Source organism: Platalea leucorodia (genome assembly GCF_965183815.1).
Source record: "Platalea leucorodia genome assembly, chromosome: 5".
Lineage (NCBI taxonomy): Eukaryota > Metazoa > Chordata > Aves > Pelecaniformes > Threskiornithidae > Platalea > Platalea leucorodia.
The window spans coordinates 36629008-36650693 of record NC_138827.1 but is presented as its reverse complement, the minus strand read 5'-3'; the positions used below and the strand labels follow the sequence as shown (position 1 = coordinate 36650693).

General features: G+C 35.5%; 1 protein-coding gene across 1 annotated transcript in view; it reads left to right on the top strand.

Moving 5' to 3' along the window:
* The window catches only part of TTLL7 (tubulin tyrosine ligase like 7), a 56535-nt gene that overhangs the window by 27139 nt on the left and 7710 nt on the right, over positions 1 to 21686 (top strand). The window contains exons 9-19 of the mRNA XM_082312112.1: positions 497 to 591; positions 1131 to 1278; positions 1360 to 1433; positions 4025 to 4160; positions 4971 to 5057; positions 9032 to 9227; positions 10286 to 10560; positions 11891 to 11947; positions 13499 to 13633; positions 15377 to 15457; positions 20891 to 21051. Coding sequence (XP_082168238.1) covers positions 497 to 591; positions 1131 to 1278; positions 1360 to 1433; positions 4025 to 4160; positions 4971 to 5057; positions 9032 to 9227; positions 10286 to 10560; positions 11891 to 11947; positions 13499 to 13633; positions 15377 to 15457; positions 20891 to 21051 — 1445 coding nt within the window. The remainder of the gene's footprint in view (positions 1 to 496; positions 592 to 1130; positions 1279 to 1359; positions 1434 to 4024; positions 4161 to 4970; positions 5058 to 9031; positions 9228 to 10285; positions 10561 to 11890; positions 11948 to 13498; positions 13634 to 15376; positions 15458 to 20890; positions 21052 to 21686) is intronic.

Genomic DNA, 21686 nt, shown 5'->3' with positions numbered 1-21686 from the left:
TATCTGAATAGTTATTTAAATATACTTGAGAAGACCTTGAATTAGAGCCTCTTTCTGTCCTTATATAGTTGTTACTTTTTAGAGAAGTAGTCAAAGTTGCTTTCAGATTGGGAATGAGTTTAACTCTTCCTGTGCTGGACTACTACAGCATGGCACATAGTCTGTTCTAATGTGTTTAACAGCACTTTGGATGGTAAATTTTCTGGTTGCAGCAACCGAGAATAGATTAGACTGGATTTACTGTGCCAGTACTTGAATGGCGTTCATTGTAAGTGTCTGGATAACTTGGTGGCTGAACGGTACATCTCCTGGCTCCCAGTATCTGTGATACTGAGAGCTCTATTTATTTAAAAATACAAATAGAAATGAGCTTCTCAACATGTATTCTCTTAATCTCTGCTATATTTGAAAGAATGGTTTCTCTGAAGCCTGCTACAATAGATGTGTTCCCAGTGAAGATGAACATTCCTGAGTCTTCTGTATCTCATTTTTTCAGATTAATCGTGCCCCAAGCTTTGGAACTGATCAAAAAATAGACTATGATGTAAAAAAAGGTGTTCTGCTAAATGCATTAAAGCTTCTCAACATACGGTAAACTTGTCCTCTTTTCTTCAGCCTGGCTCTCTTTCTGTTGCTTTGATTTTTCTTTTTTTTTAATTTAATGTGCTTGCAAAAAATGAGTGGTAATAGTAACTTTTGTACTTTTTTTTTTTTTTAATGATTTTTCAAACAGGTCTCACAGTGGAGATGTGAGTGCAGTCATGGGCATGTGGGCACACAGGAAATTTGCTTTGGTGATAGTTTAACATACAGTCAAAAGCCATACCCTCTACAGAAAATGTTGTAGTTGGGATATGTTGGAGAAAATCGACACTTCAGGAAAATAGATACAACCATGTTTGTACATTAAATTATAGTACACAGTCATTACAGTACACCTTAAAGTGTGAAAATTTTGTAACCATAAAAGTTAATATTTAAAAAAAATTCTCAATGAGTGTTTCAATTCTAATTTTATATCCTAAGCTGCACATCACTGACTGAAAAATACAGATGATATACTTGAGATGAAAGTGCATCTCATCTCAGCTGTATTGGATTGACATATCTTAATATCATCTGTGTTTCAGGACAAGTGATAAAAGGAGAAATTTAGCTCAACAGAAGGCTGAGGCTCAAAAAAGACTGTATGGTCAAGGTTCAATGAAAAAACTGTTGCCAGGTTCCTCAGACTGGGAGAAGCAGCGCCACACACTGGAAAGGAGAAAAGAAGAACTGGTAGGAAGGAAAAAATTTGCTGTTTCTTGCCCATGCCTTATGCTCTCTTTGTTTTAATTGTCTTATTTTCTTGATTTGTAGAAGGAAAGACTTGCACAAGTACGTAAACAGATTTCCAAAGAGGAGCATGAAAATAGACACATGGGGAACTACAGGTAACTATTTTTGACTGCATTAGTAGGAAGTATTCAATGCATTCTTTAGGAATAATAGAAACAAGTATTTATGGTAGATTATAATTTTATGCCAAAAATGTGTAGGCATTTATAGAAAATACATACATGTACACCAGGTAGTGAATTTTTTTTCAGATCGTTCTTTTTTTGATTCCAAATTTTTGCTTGCACTTAGGAATTTATATGACATCAATCACTCTAGTGTTTGTGCAAGACATTTGCTTGAAAGACATGATTGTTCACATTCAGTGTACAAAGAACCATGACTGTCATTATGGACCTGTTCTGTAATCACATATGATGATTCTTATCTCTAGGGGGGGCGATATAGGGGTGCGAGTATTCCCCTATAAAAAAATAAAATCTGAGTATTCCCCTATAAAAAATCAAATCTGAATGTTATCTACGATGAGGCTTGCCAAAAGTTCGGAAACTTTGTTGGTGCTTCCATCATTTTTGGTAGAATGGCATTTGAAATACTATATGCATATTTCTGTACTTTGGTTTTGGATCTTAGTAGGCTTAAACGTAAGTATCTTCAGATTTCTTGGTAAAATAAGTTCAAAGGAAGTTTTAACTTGTTGGTTATAATAGGCATTGGCCAGAAAACAAGAATTTTGTTTTATGATATTTTTAGTATTATTATTCTTTCCTGATATTTCCTTCAATGAGAAGTGAAAGCAAGGCCTATGAATATTTGGTGAAAGGGAGCAGAGTACGGCTAGGAAGAGATGATGGGAGCATTTGGCTATTCTTTATAACATTCATCCAGGATGTGGGAGGTCTGGGTTCACATTTTTTATTCTGAATTAGTCAGAATGCCTTTATTGCTGTTCTTCATCTCTGCTTTTTTGAGCAGATGTTCTATAATTCCCAATAAAGTTCTCATTTAAACAGATAGATGTTTCTGTGAAATTTTCATTTTTGATGAATTAACATTTTGCTTACAAAAAGCCTTTCTTTATAACATTCCTAGTTTTAATTATATCCTTTCTTGACATATGTGGAGCTGAACTAGTACATCAGAAAAAAACTAACCACCCCACAATGAAGCAGTTATTTTCAAGCTACTTAGACTATAAGAAAGAGAAACATCATGATGCTGTAACATGTTTTGCTTTTTCCATAACTTTCAAGTCTAACTTTTTAACTGATCACATTTTAGGTTGCTTATTCACTTCTTGACTGAAAATGAGCCAAATGTTCTCTTTATTTAGCTTTTTGGTTAATGTAAATCAATAAAAATACAAAAATATTTTTTTCTCAGGAAAAAGTGAAGAGTCATTTCATGAGGAATGTGCACATGCAAAAGGGCAGAACAGTTTTGTGTTTTCTTATTACCATGTGTTTGCAAAAAGGCTGAAGAATCAGCAGAGCCTGAGAAGTAAAGGAATCTTGGCTAGAGATGCAGAGAAATTTTGTCTGAGCATTATGCAGTATTTCTCTTTGTGATGTTCTCCTGCAGAGCAGGACTAGCTTCTGTCAGGCATTGCCATAGAATTATGGAAATTTTGGGTGCTAGTATTGCTGCATGGATTAATATTGCTTTCTGAATGAAAATCCAGAGAAACCTCCATCAACCTCAGCAGGCTTTCATTTAATCTATGGATGTCAAGTTCAGCAGTTGGCTTAGTCAAGTGTCTGTCTGCAAGCACAACTAGCCCACTGATTCCAGTAGGAGTCCTGGGGTGGTAAGCATTTGTGAATTCATGAGGAACTGAAAAGGATGTATATGACTTTGAAATGGCCTTTAGCTGCCGTGTAGTTCTACATATATTAAAATGAATATCCTTTCTTTAAAGTGGTGTTCTATGGCACTTTTTCAGCAGTAGAATCAACACCATTAAGAAGTGTTGAATGCAACTAGATTAGAGCTCCTACAGGTATTTTATGCAAACTGGAACCATCTTCAGTTTGCTGTAGAACTGCCTGGAGTCTAATGGGATCATAACCATCCTTTTCTCATTGCAACAAAATCATCATGAAAGATACCTTTGCAAGGAGTCACCCTGTACAGCTGTGTACCAGAAATTTTTTTTTCTTATAGTATTTATTTCTTCCTGTTCATTATTTTGGAGGATTTAGCATTCAAGTGCAGTACATATTAAGTCTTTAATTTACATCGTGCCCATTAACTCAAAGCAATTGTTCAGATTTTCAGGTTTGTGTCCTTTTATTGCTAATACAAATTATTTTGTGGCTCTGAATTTTACATGCAATATTTTGTTAATATTTCATGAATCATTCACACCTGCATGCATCATTCACACCCACTGAAATTGCAGAGTACTGGAAAACTGAGTTTTGGTATATCTCTGGAATGACCTGCATAGTATTTCTTTTGACTGGCTAATTGCTGGTTTAAACACAAACGTGTTCACTGAGTTAAAATTAGATTTAGAGACCAATGTTCAGAGTATATGTTTTATGATATGATATTATACAATTATTATAGATGGGATGCATATGCATTATAGAAGAGACTGTGAATTATCTGCGTTATTTTTGTTCCTAGTGTGGTAAGTAGCTCAGCTTCTATCTTAAACTCAATTTTTTTTCCCCTATTTTAGGCGAATTTACCCTCCTGATGATAAGACGTTACTTGAAAAGTATGAGAGTTTGCTAGCCACTGCTTTCCAAACGTTTCTCGCTGGGAGAGCAGCTTCACTACAGCGGGAAATGAATAACCCTTTAAAAAGAATGAAGGTACTGAAGCACAAGATGTATTGGCTGTAGAAGTTTTTAATCTTGGAATTCATGACCTTGTGGATTAGTTTCACGATAATCATGTGTGATGGCTAATAAATAGCATTTGATAATGTTTCCATCATTTTATTATTATTCTTTGTGCAGCTTGTGGGCCAGATCCTTGAATCTGGATGAACTGCAGTGGACCCAGGGTGGAGACAGGCTAGATGGCTTTAAGCTACTTTACCATTTCCCTGATCCTCAGCCTTACCCCTGGCCAAACCAGAGGTTGGCAGAAACTGCTTTTGAGCTGGTAATTGCCTCCTTCTTCCTCCAGTAATGTCCCCGGCCTATTCATCCACTTGTATGGACTGGAATGAGAGATATCATAAAACCAGCTCCACTACTTTAAGACATCCAAAAACTCTGCCTGATTGCTTACTTATCTAGTCAGATATAAACAGTAGGAAAATGGCTACATTTAAAATAACCAACAAATGTGACTTAATTTGAAATCTGAGAAATAATTTTCCATCTTTCTAGTTGGCATCATTCAGCAGTTTTACAGGAATCTTTGTTCAACCCTTTCTTCAGACTTTTATGTTTAATAAATGTTAATGATTTTAACTTTCAATTTCATGTTGATTGCAAGCAGAGATGCATGCATCAGAAGAAATACTTTTATATCCTCCTATGGAGAGGTTCATAGTCTTATTTCAGGAATTAGTAATCAAAGTAATTTCAAATTCCTAGCAGTTGGTGCTTGAACTTTGGAAGGATAGGATCTGTCCTGCTTTGAATTAATTGTAGCGAAATTCCCATTTCTAGGAGGAGGACATTTTGGATCTTCTGGAGCAGTGTGAAATAGATGATGAAAAACTAATGGGAAAATGCACCAGGCAGCGAGGACCTAAGGTATTTGACTTTTAGATAACAATTTTTTATTTCACTCTGTAGAGAAGTATTCTGAGAATTTTAAGTGGGGAATTTAGTTAGCTGATCCTGGTGGAAGTTTTCTTCCTCAGACTGGCATTAGCTTTTTTTTTATTTTTTTAAGTATGAAGAGAAGCATAACTACCATTTGTCCAACTAAATACCATTAAAATTTTACTGGATATGAGACCCTTCTTTTCTTCTCTAAGCTATTTTGAGCAATTGTCGTGCATGGCAACAACTGTTGTACAAGAGATTGCTTGATTTCAGTGTGTGAAATGATTTTTATATCCGTAGCCTATCTCGAAAGAATGCTTTCATCTTTAATCGATTAGTGCCACTAAGGAATTTTGAGATCATGGGATAAGAGGCACTACGGAAGCTCAAAGGATTAATTATGATCATGATGTATCTGTAGCTTGCTTACTTGCTAAAAGGGTTGTACAGTAAATCTTGGAGCCTGTTTCGTATCCAAAATCTGCTTTTGAAGTCAATGTATATTATTTTTAGCTTAATGCTTTCTGGTTGTGTGCATAGTTCATGCAAGTCTTTGCCTTAAATACACTGCATGTCTCCGTAAGCCAGTAAAGATAAATAGTTTGGGCGTGGCTAAGATAAGTATGTTTCTTATATCCTGCAAACATTTTAGGTCAAGTCTGCTTAGAATAGCCTACATTTATGTTCCTGAGCTCTGATGGATTTGTTTATGGATGCATGTAAATTTTTTTACAGCATTTTATGTTTCTGAGAGCATGGTGTACAAATCTGGGAATTTCTGTACAAAATGAATGCTCACAATTGTCCTGAGCTTGCAGGGGTACTTTATATATGTGCAAGAATCCAAAGAGCTACATCTTATTACAGGCGTGCATACTGGAAAGAGGATCTGCATACCCAATCTGGTATTAAGCTAGCTTTGCAGGAACCTCATTACAAATATGGGGATTTTGTGAGCCAGTGCTTTAACAGTGGTGGATTCCTTTAAAGAAGAGGAAAAAAAAAAAATCCAGTCTGCCCCAGCAACACACTCAGCCCACATTCTTCGGGGACTCTTTTCCCTGAGGTTTTGTTTTCAGTTCTTTAACATAGGGTCACTTAATTCAAGTTCAACATCTCAGTCACATTTTTCCTTTTTCCAGAAGCCTGTCTTTTCCCAGCAGCCCTCAGAGAGCATCTATCTGGTTGACTGTATGAACACAGACTTGATCTATACTATCTCTACACTGGTTGCACACAAGCCATTCTGAAGCTGGAGGCCATAAACATTTACTAGGGTACTGAGACCAAATTGAGAAACCTCTCTTAATTAGTTTTAGTATGAAGTTTGATCAATTTATGAGTCAGACTATATAACATGGTCTTCTTTTATAGCAGGCAAATGGATTCCATAGCTTACAAGCTGCTCTACCAGTACCAGTTGTTTGCACTTACAGGAGAAAGAAAAAACTGTGTATATGACTAAATTCCTACTTTTTTTTTTTTTTTGGTCATAAAATTGATGAAATAAAAAGGAAAAGTGGTAAAAGTCATCTTCCTGTAATCATAAAATCCTACAAATAAAGATCCATTAGTGTATCAAAAAAGTAACATATGCAAGATCTGATAACAAAATAAACCTGAAGGAACAGTACTTTTCACGTCATGTTACCCAACATGAAAGGTTCAGAAGGTCATAAAGTCCTGGCCTCCCTTAAAAGGCAGTGGCTGGCCTGCTGACAGAAGCTACTGTTAGGAAGTCAGGTGCTCTGGCTTGGGCGCACTCTCTTCCTTGGAAAAAGGAACAATCAGGACTCAGAAAACTATACAGAACAGCTGGAATAGTTAGGAGAGAGAGGTGTTTTCCTCCTCATCCTCCTCCATACATAGAAACATATATATACATACATAAATATATGTGAAGGGTAGAGGGGGGTGTGTGAGTATAAATGAGCTTTTCATGCAGCAACTATTCCATACTTGCTAGGAATTTCAGCCTTATTTTTATTTGAATGTGATTAGGAGCTCAGAGTATAAAACAAGGGAAGAATTTCCCAGAATGAAGGCATTTTTGCCTGCAATTAAAATATTAATGAATTCTACTTAGATTGAAAAATACATTCTGGAAATGTCTGGTTTATTTGTAGCCTCTAGAGGGCACCTTATCCTTACACACTGTAAGGTTTACTCACATTTATTGCATTGCACCTGTTCGTGCAGGAAAAAGAAAAAGCTAAAGAAATAAAACAACAGATATTTTAGAGGAAATGAGCAATTACTTTTATTTTTATTCTTCTGATATAAAATCAGGTGAATTTAATCAAAGAAAGATGAGGTTAGCATAAGGGGAAATCGAGGTGATTAGAATTGCTAAGCAATCAGATATGTCTTAAGAGGTCAGTTTAAACCCAGATCTAGCTATTATTTCTCATTATTGCTTTTTGTAATTTCTTTGACCTTTCTTTTTATTCTTCTTTGTTAATTGATGTGAAGTCTTGGTCAGGATGTTCTTACTGTTTAGTGTAGAATGTGTGAGGAACATGCATATGATAAGTGGGAATGAGATTTACCTTAAAGCCCCTGTGAGTTTTGATTGAAAAATGTTTATTATACCTTGTATAACTCATCAGGAATGTCTGGTCAATATATCTCCATGATACACAGCATTTCATGATTAGGACAGCTATTTTTGAGAAAGCAGTGAGTGTTGAGACACCTTAATTTGTCCTTTTGTCAGGTAGATGATAGATATCAAAATATTCTTTGTGTAATCTGAACAATTGTCAGGGCTGTCCTCAATGGAATATACTTCTTCAGCTCTTCCTTATCTGGTCTAACAGCTTAGGCTTGCATAAACATATTGTCGCTTTTAAGTCAGTGGCAGAAATCTCTTTCTTTAGTTTAGGTAGAATATGTTTAGTTATAAAGTGTATCTTGCAGGAACAGTATATTTGGGGCTTTGGTCTATTGCCCTTCACAATAAAACTTGGTGCTTGCATTATGCTAAGATAATAGGGCAATTTAAATTCATCGTGAGAGTTCTGTTTCACTCTGACCCAAACTATGTTCAGAAATTATGACATTAATTTTTTAAAATCTGAGTTTTAATTGCAGTCTGTTAGATGACTAGGAAGATGAGGCCATCACCATAGCTTCTTATAGCTGAGAGTTACTGGAAAGAAAGAAAATGTGTAGGAAAAAAAAGTGACCACATGAGCCTCCTTAGGATAGTAGGTATAATGGAGGATATTGCATTTTTCTTGTCTGCCTGATGGTAGGTGGAAGAAGAAGAATTTTCATTTGTAGTTTATGTTCTTGCATCAGTTTCTCCGTCTCCTGCTTTTTGCTTTTTGTCTTGCAGTATCCTTGGTAATAGCACAAGATTAATTACCTAATGACACTGAATCCCATGTGCATATGGGACACCAAATACACCTAGCATAGCTTGCTATATTCTGCCAGTTTCTGCTTTCTGCAGGATGTGGATTAATCACTTTCTCTTTCAGAAGAGTACCAGCCAAAGTTCCCTGATGTATTTCTTTACTTCACATTGATCATTGTTAAACTATAGCTTCAGTTATTGCAAATATCAGTGAGGGACTGAAACTGATTGTAAATGGTATTCTGTATCACTTGATTTATGATTTCAAACTGTAATTCAATCAATGTGTCTGGTAGTGTAAGTCATACTTGAAATAAAATTATTTTTTCCCCCTTACTATGTTATGCTCCTCTTCATGTGAGAAAGATTAGGATTACTGTGTAGTGAATTTAATGAAACATTTAAGCATTTATTTCAAAATTAAGGACAAACTTCCAGTCTAATTTGGGAGGGTTTAAATATCTACAAATGAACCTGCCTGAATCAGGGACCTAGTGTCATAGTAAAGTGTTCTTTTGGGATGAAGGAATTTAATTTCTTGGGTGTTCTCTCTCTCTCCCCACCTCTTTTTTTTTTTTTTTTTTTTTTTTTACTTTAGCCCTTGTGTTCAATGCCAGAAAGTGCACAGCCCTTAAGAAAACTTAAGAACTACAATAGTGATAGTAGCTGTGATAGCGGTAGCAGTATGTCAGAATCGGGAGAAGAAACTGAAAAGGAAGATCATAATGAAAAAAAAGAGAAAAAAGTTTCATATGATCTTGAAGAAAATAAATACAAATCTTTGGAACGATCAGGTAAGTTAAATGATCACTTTTCCAAGTAAGTCTGGCATTCACAATGAATTCTATAAAATGCTTCAGTATTTCAGAATGTATCAACATTGGTAACTCAGGGTTAAACACTGGTTTGCTTGTTTTGTCATCCTTAAAATCTTTTCTAAATTAATGAAAATGAATTTAAAAAAAAAAGGAAAACATGAATGTTCTTTTGCAAGAGTGCTACACAGAAAAATACAACTGGGCTACACTTGGAAATGGTGTGAAAGTTCCTCTTTGCTCTTAGAGTTTTTTTTTTGAGCAGATTGTTATTTTTTTTCCCTGTAAAAGGTAGTCTTATTGAGCTTGACTTTGCTGGAATATAGAAAGGATAAAGAAATGTATCTGGAGACATATAGAAGGTAATATATTCCAGATGAGATCCCTGCACAGATTTGTTTTGTGATTGTTTTCTTGCTTGCTGCAGAGCATTAGTGTGAGCGTGTTCTGTTGAACATGGTAGATAGAGCATGTTATTTTTTGTTTTAGTGGTGTATTATCTCAAAGAATTTAATCATGTAATTGCACACATATAATGCTGCTTCTAAAATTTTATTTTTCATAGCAGCATTCTTTATTTAGCAGGAGACTGAATTAAAAAACTGTATAGCTATGCAGGAGCAGATGAGGGAGACTTGATCTGCAAATACGGGATCCATCAACCAAATTTTCTCTCCTGCTTCCATATTCCTACAGTCAGGAAGCCACTCATAGAGCCACATATTTTTGGACCTATAGGGCATATGCACTCTGTCATAAATCTGATGCATGTTATAGAGGACTGAAGTCTACCTGCTTAAAGCTGACTATGAGGAAGAAATAAATGTTCTTATAGAGTATGTAAGGAGGATCTGACATGACTGACTGCTACATATATAGTTGTTAGTCAACATACATTATAGTACAATGTATGTGCTCACATGTTGGTCATATATGTTGTTAGTTACAAAGACTGAAAAATTGGTGTTAAATGAATGATGCAATTACTTATTGTTCTTTTGTACTTATTACTTATTGTTCTTTTAATTTGTCTACAGGTAGAATGAACTGGAAACCTTCAAATAAAAATATAAAATCTCCATCATATTCATCCCCCACATCATCCACAGGTCCAATAAGGCGTTCTGTAAGCTGCCCTCGTTCAATATCGACTATGCAGTCACAAGCAGCTGAGCAACGTCCCTTTTCAGCCAAAGCATCTCTGCAAATACAGCGTGCATCCTCAGTGAATAGGTCTCATTCTTTAAATCGCAGCCCATCTTCAGCCAGAGTCTCTCAGACAGCCAGCTTGGGACCTATGAACTCTTCGGGGGTGAGTTAACACAGCAGTTGCATTCAAAACGTGTTCCATTTCTCTAAAACTCAATAAATACATTGCTAATTTTTACAATGTCAGAAAACCTGAGGTACTATAGTCAATGCTGTTTTGACACAAACTCAGGAATACAAGATATCTAGACCTGCATATGACTTAGAGTGAGCGCTAGCTGTGCTGTTTCAGTGTTTCTGGTGCAGCAATACAGATGTCACATTTTGTGAGAATGGAAATTTTAGAGTTTTTGTGACTGGGAAACCTGCTCTCCTAAACAGTGTTTTGGAGATGATAGAAAGAATTTTTCTTTCTCCGAAAAACTTTCTGTGATTTGTTTGGAGACTGCTGGTTCTGAAATAAGCATGTACCTACCTTCAAAGTCTTTACAGTAACAAAAGTACATCAATATTTCAAAACCAGTGTATACTCCAAGGGTAAATACATTGTACCAGAATAAAACATTAGTAAGACTTTGTATGGGTGTCTATTGTAGAAGAAGGTGTAATTAATTTCTAATCTACTGTACTTAATTCACATATACTATATCACTGCAGTAGAGCTCTACTTCCAAAGTGAACAATTTAAAATTTATAGATAGGTCTTGTCATCTTTAGGATTTGCCACTGCAATAACTGCCTCAGAAGCCATCTATTTTTTTTGAAGTGAAGATAAAACTTATTTCATTTTGAAGCCTATCTCTGAGGCAGACAAGCATTTAGACTCAGGTGGTCTAACTAAATAATTAATAGAATAAATAGATCAGCTTAAACACTTTCAGCTGTTTAGAGTTTGTGTGGTTAGTTGTAATTTCACAATGTACTTCTGAACCATACACTTTTTCCTTTTGTCACCAGATTGCCATCCTCTTTGGTATCTCCTTCACAACCCAGGCATTTCTACTTTTGTGTTTGCATGGTGGACCACATATCCACTTATCCCTAGGCAGCGTTTGCAGCGATCGGTCGCCAACCTCATTCAGTATTGTACTGGGTGTTGGTGCCAGTGCATTTCCATTCATGCTTTGGTGCCTGACATATACGTTTCATCACCCAAATAATTCATCTGGAGATGGGGCAAAACAAACTGGCACTTTGCACCCATATTTGCAGCCTTTCTCTATTGTGGTGAGCTTTGATTGTGAGAAATCCTTTGTAACGCTAATTACTTGTTTCATAGGATTTACTATCTCTAATCATCATTTTTATCTGGTAGAATGCTCATTGTCTGTTTTGCCTGTGAGGCTTTGTCTAAATGATGAAAAAGGATCCTTTTAAAATTGTGTGCTGACATCTTGTGAAATACTTCTTAACATGGTTTTCTATCTTTAAAGTCAGCTAATAGAATTGGAAAGACATTAAGATTGTGTCTTCACCACAACGTGTTAAAGGTATTTTTTATCACATTAGCTATCTCAAGTTTAAAAAGTACCCTTTTATCATCAAGATGTACTCTGAGAGTTTAATGAGACAGGGCTAATATAGATTTTTCTATTCACATTAACTCTATATCAAATACAAATTACTGAAAGATTAAAAACAGTCTCTTACCATCTGACATTAAAAATGGGCTACTCACTTAAATTAACATTAGCAAGAAACCATACTCTCTTTTTCACTGAGAAGGCTCTACCACAGAAATGATCTTGATATGCAGAACAATTATGTTGGGTGATAGAGATTAGGTCACACTTCTTAAAATAATGCGAATAAAATTACTTACAGAATGGATAAGAACTACTCATAATTTAGCACTGCATTGTGAATGGAACTCTGTTCATAATTATTTTTGCAACTAAGAATAATATACTATATATTACTGCTAGAATAAAATTGAAATTGATAAGCTGTAACTTACTAAGAAGAAACCATTTATATGTGATAAAGTATTAGTTTATCTATCCTTTGGGCAAGAAAAGAGCAATATATTGCCATTATTGGAGGCTGCTGAGATCCAAACGTACTAAAGGTATGGAAACTAAGTTTAGAATAAGCCATTTACAGTTGGGATTTACAGACACATTATTATAGCTGTTATAAACAAAAGTGGATTTGGAAATATTTTCTATCTTATTTCAGCCACATTATGTATCATGTAGCAGAATATTTTGTTATGCTTGAAAATATTTATCACTTACTTAAGCAAAAATATTCTTAAGTAAGTATTATAGTTCTTACAAAATACAAAGATTTAGAAATGCCTACAAATTTTGCATTTCAGTCTTGAAAAAACATAAAATTAAGCCCACTTAATCTTGCAAATGCAAAAGTATGCAAAAGTAAAGAAAAAGGATCAGAAATACTTCTAACTAGTGTCTAAGATTTAAAGAAAACCCCAAACCCCTCCAGAGATGGTCTTATGCAGACACTGTAGGGGTTCAAGGTGGTGTTGGTATAAAAAGCACTGATATTTTAAGCAAAATCCTGGACAATCGAAGATGCTCTCAGAACCCCCACTGACCAGAGTGGGACCAAAGTGTCCTTACTTTTTAATGCTTCCTGAATTCTTGCCACAATGACATATAATTGGCAGTTTCTGTTAAATTGTTGCAGTAAAGAACTGAAAGGAAGTTTTTTATGACTAACAATTTCTTTACATTATGTTGAATTCAAATTCAAAGTTTGTTATCTAGATTTCAAATTTATATTTTAAATGGTGGGCATCATAAATATCGAATATGTATTTGTTTATTCTATTTCAAACAAACTTACATTTGAACTGTTTTTCTTCAATTACTTGACAACTGTAAGTAATGGTGATGCATTAGTGTACATGAGGCATATGTGTGCGTATTAGTTACGTATTAGATATTACGTCTATCCACTTTAATAATATATTTTATGTCAGCCTATGTAGAATTTATTTTTGTCAAGGAAACATCTTTGTAATGTGATCTAATGACATGCCTGAAATTTTTCATCTGCTTCATATTGGTTTTTAGAGTGAATCTTTGCTGCAACAGAAAACAAAAGAGCAAGAAGTTGCTTTGACAAAAGAGACTCTTCTCATTATTAATGACATGAGAATGAAGTTCCCAGGTAAAACAGATGAAGAATCAGAACTAATTATAGAAGATGTAAGTATCTATAAATAAGAAAGAGTTACAGGCTAGACACTATTTAGGCCACTAAAATGAAGGAAAGTAGAAAGCTCACTTTACGATTCATGAGCTCCTGTGGCCTTAAAACTTCCATAGCTCAGGGTAATTCAAAAGATTTCAAAGCTTGGAGCTTTGCATACTTTCTGACCTTAAAAGAGCAGCACTGAAAACATTCCTATGTCTCTATAAAATATATGAGAAGCAATCAGGAAGGTTAGGAAAATTCAGTTTTTCATTGTGGCGAAAGTTCAAACTTTTAAGTAAGCTAAGAAGAATGTTACAATTCATTAACAGTTTATATTTCATCTGGTATTGTTAGTACAGATCCTGACATGTTTAACTTGCTCTTGAATAGGCATACCGGAGAACTCAGAATGGTATGCTGCAAGGCAAACTGGAAGTTTGCTAGTCATAAAGACCACCGGTCACACTCTGTGGCTCTTCTAGTTTGCCAGCTTACCCGTTCTTACATCCAACATTGTCCTCATCGTTTGGTATCAAAAACTTATGAAACAATGCCCAATCTAAAGGGCAATTAAAAAGCAACACCTAATATTCAGAAATATGAGCAGAAAATACATGGTATCTAAATCCCTTTTAAATATCTGGCACAAAGAAACTAGCATCAGCTTGCAAAAGAAAAAAAGTGAAGATAGAAGTTCTTTTCTCAGTCTAGTAGAGATATCGAGGGATGTAGTAATTTAAATTAACACCTGTATTCTGATGTAGTAAGCGCCATCCACAGTGTGTTAAAATTCATCTAATTCATTATCCGGTTGGAAATGTCCTTTGTTCTATGAGCTTTCAAAATGTTGATTATGTCTCGAGTAATCTGTGCAGCTACATCACAGTGGGAAGGAATTCTCCTGTAATGATGGTTGATTTGGGTGATTCTGGAAGATAGCATTCAGAACTAGCATACTTAATTTCTCATCTTAGAATTGAAAATAAAATGCTTCATTAAATTTTTTTTTTCAGACGTGAGAGTGTGTGTGCATTTAGGTACATATGGGAATGTGTGTGTGTGTATGCACTCCATCTAGTGGTGCTTTCTCATACAACGTTAGCATGGTTTTAAATGCAGTTTCTTATTGCAGAATTCTCTCATAAATTTGTCTGGCCTTAAGCAGTTTCTGATGGGAAACAATATTCGATCACGGAACGAAACAAGTAATGGTATATTAGTTGTCAGTGAGACAGAACTTGTTGTAGGTTTAGAATAGAAGAGAAAGATAAAATAACAAAATGAAAATAAAAATCGTATGTTCACAGCTTGAACTATTTTGGTAGCACTTACACATCATAAAAGGAGAGTTCATATATGATCATTTATAGGAAGGATGTTTTCAAGGTATGTCTTATGTCCTTTATGCAGCAAAAACCCCTCACTATTTAAATAGATTATTGAACTTATTGCTGCGTTCAAGGAATCTGATCTGGGTCAGTCAAGACAAGTTTCTACCTGCTTTGTAGTGTACGACTGTCAGAATCAGGTGGAAAAGAGGGTGGGATTAAACTGAAAGATTGCACATGTCTTTGCAAACGTTCCCCCATGTAAATTTGCAAATATTTTTCTACTTCTTTTAGGGAAAACTTCTTTTCACAGACGTCTTTTAGATGCTCACACTTTTTAACATTAGGAATACTTATGAATGAAATGCCAGATTTCAGTTGGTTTTATGTGTATTTGCTTTATCTTGTGTTTTGCAATGACTACAGATTATGGATAATTGGAAGTACCATAAAACAAAAGTGGCATCCTATTGGTTGGTAAAACTGGATTCTGTAAAGCAACGAAAAGTAAGTGACATATATTTCATTTTCTGAAGATCATCTGAAGTAGACACATAGCAGTGTTTCTACTGGTGTTTAGCAGTAGCTGAGAGTGACCTGAGATGCTAAAATACTGGCTATTAATACTAACATATATATGAATTAACAAGCATAGTTATCCTGGACAATAATTTCAAAAACAATTTCTAAAAAATTAGTCTGCTGAAAGAAAAGCAAGCAAATAAATGATTAATACTTACATACCTAATTTTTAGCAAACATTCTTAAAGTGTATTGAGTCAGCAGATTTGATTGATAAGGGATAAACCAGTCAGCAGTTTCAGACCAGGCATATTAAAACTGCATTAGAGTTAGTGATATTGCACTTGGTTATTTGAGTCTTTGACCCACAGTATTACAACAGATCATGTTGATAAAAAATAGACCTGCCAAGCAAAGATTATTGACTTTGTTATAGTGTTCAACTAACTGGTTTAGTCTTGCAAAGGACTAATTATATTTCTTCATCATTCTGTCTTCACTCATCTGCTGTCTAGGAGCTACTGTTGTGCATAGCATCTAAAGACTTTTTCATCTGTTTAAAACCTGACATACAATAGTATGTCAGTCATATCTATATGTCATATGTCAGTCAAAATCATCTTCCCAGTGTAATATTTTCCTCAATGTAGCAGAAATTATATCTATTATTAATACTTTGGTGCCCCTAAAGCAATATTTTGGGTCTTTCTCCGCCTCAGTCACTGACACATTATGTGGATTAGCATATCAGTTCCAGGCATTTAATCTCTTGTTTGTCTTAGTTTCACAATCTTTTTTTATAGACCATAAAAGAAAGTAACTTAATCAAAATGCTGCATACATGATAAATATTATAATTGGAAAAGGTTGGTAGATTGTTATAGAAGAATGGAAGAACAATTTCAGATCCTCATCTCAAATTACTTTTTATAAAATCAGCAGTATGATCCTCAGTCTTTCAAATTGTATTTTATTGAATATTGCATTAAATGCTTGTATTTTCATACTGGACAGAGAAAACATGTCCATTTAATGTGATCTCATATAATAGAAATGTATTTGACTATTCAAGTTAAGTTCAGATTTTAAATGGAATATGTGTCCACACAGCTTTCTAAAACTAAATTAGTCATGAGAAACTGAAGAAGAACTTGGAAATGTAGGAGGCTATAATTTAATCAAAATTCTTCTCAAACCATGTGAAATGGCAGCACAGATCTATAATTTAGCAGAATTATTTCTTGTGCCATTGACAGGAATCAGTAGAGCAACCAACTTCATTGGCTGAAATTGTGTCATTTTTTGTTTGATATCTACAGCTGTTCTGCTGAATAGTCCTTTGCTTAAAATCATCTCTCATTTCTTTTTAATTACAGGAGAGGGTGCTGTAATCCCGATATACATGCACACAGGTCTTTTCTATTGTGTGCATATGGCAGTTGTAGCTTTTTGCCCAAAACCAGAGAGAGTCTTAGTGGGGCCTTGTAGAGAATGGTGATATGGAGGAAGAGCTGCCAGGAGGGCAGGAGGGAGGGCTAGGTACATACATGCATACATAACAGGGCCCAAAATTCACACTGCTACTGCAATGGAGATGTCATCTTTGGGACAGCTGGAACTGGTGGGGGATGTGTTGCGAGAATGTGTTGCGAGAATTACTTTCTTTGGTCTATGATGCCACAAGTGTGGAAAGAAGTCACCAGACTGGGCCCCTTGTTCCAACTGAGATACAGGGCTTTCACACAAGACTGGTTAAGGCATCTCTTTCAACTCTTCCCCACAGGTCATTCCCCAAAACTATGGGAAGGAATTGCCAAGGGAGAGTGATACATCTACTCTTTGAGGGGCTGAGGCTGTTCACTATGCATTCTTCAATTGCCCTTCCTAAGCTCCTTTTGGCCATCTGGCTTAATTTACTTGTGCCTGTCTGTTTGTTTTGTTTTGTTTTGTTTTATTTTTTTTTCTTTCTTTTCAATCTAGTCAGAAATTTCTCCTTAAAGCGCTATTTCAGAAAGCCTACAATAAAGGGTGGTTCTGTCCTTTATTTGACTGACAGTCATGTAAAACCAAGGGCACGTGTACAAAGTCAGGATGATACGGGTTGATATGCCAGGTCGTTATTAGCAAAAACTGCACAATCAGAAATGTGGATTTCCTTGGTCTTCTTGTGAGGACATCTTTTACAACTTAGGAGACTTATAATTCCTGAAGCACTCGTGGGCCCTTCATCTTTGCTTGCACTGGAAATGATTTGCCTTTTTTTTTTTTAAACTGCTTTTAACCTCAATCCCTTCAAGCAATCAGATAGTTATTCTTAGAAGGGTAGTTTATAAAAACGGATTAACTTTGACAATGACATTGCAGCTGAGGACTGCCAAATGTATAAGCTTTTGTTGATTTGAAAGAAGTATGTTTTATATTCCAATGAGGTGGGTAAAGGAGAAGCGAGCTCAAGGTGGAGAATATTTATGCAAGTAAGGAATCTGTCTCAAAGGTACCTTCTGCAACTTTGTGAAATACAAACCAGAAACTCAGTCCCCTTCACTATACTTACTGGGAAGTTCTGAAACACGAGAAGAAAATACCTGGGCAATGTACTAGATTTCACAATGTTAATCTCTGACAGGTATATTTTCTTAGGAATTATTCAATACGATGTAGAAAAATTAAACTCCTGCTCATATTCTTAGTGTCTAATATTCCGGCATTACAGCAGAGGTACAGGGGGCATTTAGAAGCAAGTTGAGAGTAAACTGATGAAATCGATACATGCTAAAATGAAATTTAGTCTCCCAAGACTTTTAGGAAAAACAGACTTTTCTATGGGAGGAGTTGTGACTGCTTTGTGTTACATCACTTTATGTAATTTCTTTAAAAGTGTTTTGATGGTTACCAGAGGGTCTGTACATCTTCTTTTGAATATGCTCTTTCATAACATCTTGTTCTGTTACACCTAGATAATTGGTTATGTTAAAGTAAATGATGTAAATTAAAGTAAACAGAAAGATGAAGGCAAACTAGGGAAATTAACTTAGAAAAATGGGGATGTAGGTTTCATGAAGTTCCAGCTCTTGTGCAATGCCTTGTCTCTTTTCTTAAATGGATGATTGAGGCCATGTTTGCAAATTAAGAACAATTAACTGGGACGTTTTCCCCTCTGGCTTATTGGCAATATCAACACAGTAAAAACAGCAAGAAAGTTTTTTTCCAGAGTACCTGGCAGTCTGCAGCTTGCTCTAAGATGCCAGGTTCAGTCCTTAGTTTTCTTCAGCTCCAGGTGCTAAAGTAAAAGAAAATGCTGCACATTGGCATCATAGTTCTTAGTACACGTCTTTTGGACTAGTGAGAGAATCTATACGGAGTGGAATTGTTCTGTTTTACACAGGGAGATAAATTGCTATTAGTTAGTGTAACATTGCAAAGAAATGTATGGTCGATCCTTTATGCAATTTAGGGACTTAATTGGTTCAAACGGAGGTATACAATCACAGCTAATGGCCATTTGTGTGGGAAAGCCTTAATCAGGTGAGACACAAGGCAAAGGCTGCTTGAGAAGCATTAAGACAGTAGGCTAATGCTGCTAAGGGAATGTCTGAAAATCTGGACCCATTCCACAAGTGTGGGGCAGTCCAAAACCTGGATTTAGCTCCTGTAGTCGGTAAACAAGATCACCATCCTTGGGTTATAATTTACTATTCTTTTTATCTCTCTCTTTGGGTGGAAGAGACCACAGGTGTGGTTTTCGTGGGTTAGACACCTGCATTCATAAAGATTCCCAGCAGAGAGGACAGCATTGTATTCACATTGGGTGCATATGTGCATGGAATTAGCGCAAGACCTATGCATGCAGACTAATCCTAGGTCTTCAAAAAAGAGCTTAAATAACACATAAATGACATATTTCATCGAGGTTTTCGTTATTAGGCGTCTATAGATTTTCTGCCCCTGAAGCATTTCTCTTTACTGCACAGCTCCATTGTGTTATTGCAAACATTTTGTTTGTTTATGCTTTGTTTCCTTCATCATGTCTATTCAGACTATTTACAAACAACAGTTTGTTATGCGGGACCAAAAAATCGAAGTTCTACACCATGCTTCCATACTTTACTGTTTTACTAAATCCCCTTCACCTTTTGAAAGTCAGATGTTTAACCATATGAAATCAGTTTGTTATGCACACCTGAAAGTTTCCTGGGCAAGTATTATACCTTCTAAATCTTAGAATTCGCAACATCTTATACCAAATAAATGAATACCTCCATCGGTTCACCACCTGCTTGAGTCTGACTGTTTTTTTGGAAGATGTTTTGCGAAAAGAGACGGTACGTGTGTCTCCTTTACAGAAATCATGCTGCCTTTTTTGTTAATAGGCTACATGCACCGTAGACTTTTTTTTTAGGACAGATTTTACACTGTTCAGCATGCCAGTGTGGGGCCTAAATACTACTTCAGTCACAAAACTATTCCCTGTTGTACTGATAGTATCTAAATAGACAGAAGCCAAGACACTAGAGCCTGTTTCAGTCCAGTGATTATGGAGGGAACCTAGAGGCCTGACTTAAGAGAACGTACAGATGTTTAAAAGAATGCAAGATGAATCCCACCTTCCACGCCCCAATTCAGTGGGATGTGCAAAGGCACATCAAAGAGGACTCTGATGAGTTGGATGAGCGACTGCCTGTAAGTGTGTGTGTGTGTGCACTGAGTAGCTAAGATTTACTGGGTAAAACTCTCAGTGCTATACTGAATGCAGCTTAGTGTTTTGTTCTTTACACATCTTTACACACTTGCATTTAAATGTAGTCTGCATATAATAAATCCGTTGTATTTCTATAAACATTGCTATTTTAAATATCTTGCTGGTTATTTTGTTACTTATTGATTTCACTACACTGTTTCCCATGTGAAAGGTAAACTAAAATGGTTTGATCTAGGGTAACACTGAGATTCAACAGACATTAACCCAAAAGCAGCTTATAGCTTTTTGCGATTCTTTATAAAATAGATGGTATTTTAAATGGGAAGGGGAAAAGAAGAGATAATCTTCAAGTATATAATATTTAGGTTGTTAATTATGTTGCTTCTAGTCTGTAATTGTGTCCATTTTGTTTCTTTTCAAAGTCTTTTTGTCATTTAAATGAGCTAGTATTGAACAGACTGACAAAAGTAGAAATGAACTTTTCTGTAATAAAAATAAAATATTTTTATTTGGTTTTGCAAAATGTTATTGACAGAAAAAGCGTACCATAAAAGTTTGCTGATGAATGCACAGAAATGAAACATAGACATCTGTGGGAATTTATAGCTATGCAGTCATCTGTGTGTGTGTTTGTGTGTGTATGTGTGCAGTGAATCAGCAAACAGTTGGTTTTAGGCAATATGCCTTTGCTTTGATTTGCTTGGAATACTCTTTCCTAGGTTTTGGACATAGTCAAGACAAGTGTTCGTGCAGTTCTACAGCGTGTCTGGAAGGCTCCAGACATTGAAAATTTACATCTGTACCGCCTCTTTAACCGTGTATTTAATCGCTTGCTTTGGAGCCATGGTCAAGGTCTATGGAACTGTTTCTGTAATTCAGGGTAAGCCTATTTTTCTTATCTTAGTCTTCTTCATAACTTGACAATTATGATCAATGCTGGCATACTTTGTTTCTCATTTTCATTCAAGAGAATTCTGTAATACATCGAACTTGTTTGAAAACCATCTAAAGACAGAGTGTAATTAGAAATCTAATATAATCTAGGCCAACTATTTCAGTAATGGAATCAGACATTTAGTAATCTATTTACAAATATAATAACCTAAGGAAAAAAATCTAATTTTCAAAATATCTGAGCTTTAGGTCAAGTCTTTTGTTGGATGGTGCACAATTTTGAGGCCAGACCGCTGTAAGTGTCAACTGTGGACTTACCATCAACATAAATCACTGTCATGTCTATTTGAGCTCAAGACTTAGAAGCGAAGAATTCAGTCACAAGTGCAACTGACATCTCATGCCAAATGCAATGTCAGTTCTGTGATTTACAAATAAAGAGTTTGAATTTTTGTGCTTGATTACATTCACTGTTTCCTACACTGGTGGGAATTTAAGTATATGCAGAATGGCAAATGTCCACACTGAGGTAAGCAGATGTTTTCGTTTTGGGTAGCAAATACAAGTTTTCTATGCGGGGAGCAAAGATCAGGCCATATATTAAAAGTTCAATATCCCACA